Here is a 3,584-nt window from a genome sequence, read left to right as displayed (position 1 = left end):
AGTCCACTCCCGTATGAAATCCATGTGGGCAATTAACATGGGGCCATTATGGAACCCATGGACAATCCCATATAAAGCCCATATTTCAGCCCATTTCAAAACCACATGCGCCCCACATACAAATGTTAGCTGGGTTAAAGCTGGGACCGAGATGGGTCTTGTGCATGTTGCCCAATTGGGTCCCACCTTGTGACAAGTGCAATCCTATATGCGGACGCACAGACGGTTGTCGTGGTAATGAACACCACAGCAACCACTTGTGCGTCCGCACTGAACGCGCATCTCGCATATAAAAAGCATTTTAGGGGGCCCTTGACTTTTGGGGGCCCAAGGCGGTCGCCTACCTTTGCCTAATGGTTAAGTCCGCCTGCACGAGACAGAGGAGGACAGAGGGCCTCAAGAATGCACCAAAAGATGGCTGCAGTTTAAGGTTTACTGAAAAGGTTATAAGGTTATAAGTTGCTGCTACTTTTTTTTTTTTGACTGTTGTATTCCTACATTTCTTTTTAAAGTGAGCTAAAGCTTCCCCAAACACTCAAGGCTGGTTCTAAAAGTTTCGTGCCATTGTGACATAAGGCTGGTTCTAAAAGTTTCGTGCCATTATGACATAAACATGACATATAATGTTTGTTAGTTAAATAAAATTGGAATTTGAAAGGATTTCAGTCATGATATATAACGTTGTTTAGTTAAATAAAATTGAAATTTGAAAGGAATTCAGTCTCACTTTTCTCTCTACTGCTTTCTGCCATGGTAATTGTTTTTGCTATTTTATTTGTGTGGTGTTGCTATACAGTTTTGCCAACAATCCCACTTACAACCCTTGTTTCAAGCCCATGTAGTACCCACATAAAACTTAAAGCTGGGTCCTGCACATGTTGCCTAGTTGGGGCCCACCTAGTGGCAAGTGCAATACTGCATGAAATCCATGTGGGCAATTAACATGGGGCCGTTATGGAACCCGTGGACAGTCCCATATAGAGCCCATTTTTCAGCCCATTTCAAAACCACATGGGCCCAGTGTTAATTTTGACAGCAAATTTTGATTTAGTTTTAGTCATAAATGCCATTTTCATCACCATTTTGTTTGTCAGTAGTTATTTCAAAGGGAAATGTGGTATAATAATGTCACATTTCCCTTATGATACTAATATAATAATAATAATAATACTTCTGATTTAATTGCAAATGATTTGATCTAGTTATATAAATATTCATTAAAAGTTTATTTGTCCCCTGCCCCTTTAACGCCTTTGTTTTAAATCGATTTTGGCGCATTTTTTGACGATCTGCATTCGATCTCGTCGTCTCGCGGTGATGACGTCACCCCCTCGCGCCTCACTCATTCCGCGTCGAGTCTTCTGAGGAGAGGCGAGCAGTTGACGGTATTTCTCATATTTACACAACCACCAGACACTTTTCTAGAGTTTCAGCGACAAACACGGGCTCGTTTGTGTATGGCTGTCATCGGGTTGAGCGCTGCTTGTGTGTTTGCTGATTTGAACACTCAGTACAGCAGGCAACATGAAGACCTGAGCGCTTTTGTGTGTTTGTGTTGGAATGGATGCGAACCCGTATCAAGTGTTACTGCTGCGATTTTATTTATAACCTTAATTCTCTGACGTTCATCTTTGGGGATCAAATTTGTTACAGTTACCAAGGGTTAAATACTTCATAATGAGTCACGTGGTGTATTTTAAATCTATACATACATAGGAAACATTAAATTGTTGTGGTACTCTTTCTCTTTAAAGATTTTATGGTCGCTGCCATTTTCTGCATACAGTACATGTTAATAATCGAATTACTTCATTTGTACGAACGTAGTTATTAAAATAATCAAACTATATTTAGATATTATGTGCTCTAGTGTAAGTTATTCACCTGTAGTTACTGATGAAGGTGAGTGTCGTCAAATTTCTTACAAAAAACACCTTACTGTTATTTGGGAGAGTTTATATTATAATCTATATTTCTATGCAGATATATTCTTATATATTAATACGGGGTTAGAAATTCGACTAATTGTGCAGCCCTAACACGGGGGCAGAAGGGAAAAATATGGATCGATACTGAATGAGCACTTGTTAAACTGATGTGCTCTTTGTGTCAATGCTGTAAAGTTTACTATAGTAATATAATGATTTACAGAGAGAGACAACACTTAGGCTATGGTCTCTTCAAAGACAGAAGTTGGAGGGCATCTGCTTCACTTACATAAATGCTTAAATATGTAAATTAATTAAAAAACACACAGACTCAGATTTATTGTTGATTTTTGCAGATCTGCTGCTTCCACACAGAAATTCATCATCAGTGAAGCTCCTCCCACTGCAATCACATCATCAGTGAAGCTCCTCCCACTGCAATCGCATCATCAGTGAAGCTCCTCCCACTGCAAACACATCATCAGTGAAGCTCCTCCCACTGCAATCACAACATCAGTGAAGCTCCTCCCACTGCAATCACACCGTCAGTGAAGCTCCTCCCACTGCAATCACACCGTCAGTGATTTCACCAAGAAATGCTGGACAATTCCCATCAGTTCACAAGTGCAGACGAGCATCAGGAAGAGCTGAAATCTGGGTTTATTAAAGAGGACGGAGAGAAGATGAGAGATCCAGAGCCCTGCAGAATCAAACACACTGAAGAACTAAAAGGTTGGTGTTTGTTCTTGATTCTTCATTCATGCACGATGCTGAAGAACATTCATGTTACAAAGCACTTCATCAGATCTAGATAAATATTTAAACTATGCATTTTGAGAGACTTGTGGCGGCAAGTGACGTCACATACTAATTAGCATATTTATGACGTCTTGCGTTCAGACGAGTTGCCCAATAAAGCTGTTCTCATTTACATATTTTCTGTTGTCGTAAATAGTGACTAAACACGACCCATTAATACTACACGTTAACCAGTAGCTCACTATACTCCTTAAATCATGATTTATAATCGCGACAGACGAACTATGTTCATATTTTAAAAGTCCAAACAGTCAGTAAGCAACTGGTGCTGTTCTGTACTCATTTACTGACGAGTCTGCTGCGGTACGACTAACAGTTCGCAAAGAGCTTGATTGACAGGCGAGCTGACCAATCAGAACGCAGATATTATGCGCTGCCGCTGCTATCCACCATTCTCTCCATAGAAATCCATGTTAAAACGGGGTAAAAAAGATCGACTGAATTGAAACTTTTTCAATATAACTAAATATAAAAATGTGCGGAGGGTTAATCTGTGCTGTTGTTGGCTCTCGCCCAGAAACTCCAAATATGCCCCGCCGAAGAAACCCAGGAAATCCCTATCGCAGTTGCTGAATAAACAGAAGATTCAACTGCTTTCATTGATTCGACGTGACTAATAAACACACGACTACGGCAATATACGGTTTATCTGAGTTTCATCATAATAAAGCATATCTATAATGAAATGCTAATCGACATAGCCTTTATCACTGCTTAGAATGCTATGAAATATGTTGCGTGCCTTATTCTGTGTAAAAAGCCACATCATCTCACAGAAGGATGTATTTCAAACACTCGACTGACATTATGAAGTGAGTTTGGAGTAAAAATATGTTA

The 3,584-nt window shown here is 39.8% G+C and overlaps 1 protein-coding gene across 2 annotated transcripts in view; it reads left to right on the top strand.

Annotated features, from left to right (window-relative positions):
- The first annotated feature begins 2,440 nt into the window (after positions 1 to 2,440).
- The window catches only part of LOC107726348 (zinc finger protein OZF-like), a 6,771-nt gene continuing 5,627 nt past the window's right edge, over positions 2,441 to 3,584 (top strand). For both annotated transcript variants that reach the window (XM_016535891.1, XM_016535892.1), the window contains exon 1: positions 2,441 to 2,660. In XM_016535891.1, coding sequence (XP_016391377.1) covers positions 2,525 to 2,660 — 136 coding nt within the window. In that variant the 5' untranslated portion in view covers positions 2,441 to 2,524. The remainder of the gene's footprint in view (positions 2,661 to 3,584) is intronic.

Source organism: Sinocyclocheilus rhinocerous, unplaced genomic scaffold, assembly GCF_001515625.1.
Source record: "Sinocyclocheilus rhinocerous isolate Xijiao unplaced genomic scaffold, SAMN03320098_v1.1 scaffold2621, whole genome shotgun sequence".
NCBI classification, from domain to species: Eukaryota; Metazoa; Chordata; class Actinopteri; order Cypriniformes; family Cyprinidae; genus Sinocyclocheilus; species Sinocyclocheilus rhinocerous.
The sequence above is the reverse complement of the archived record's forward strand: the minus strand, read 5'-3'. Positions and strand labels throughout refer to the sequence as shown.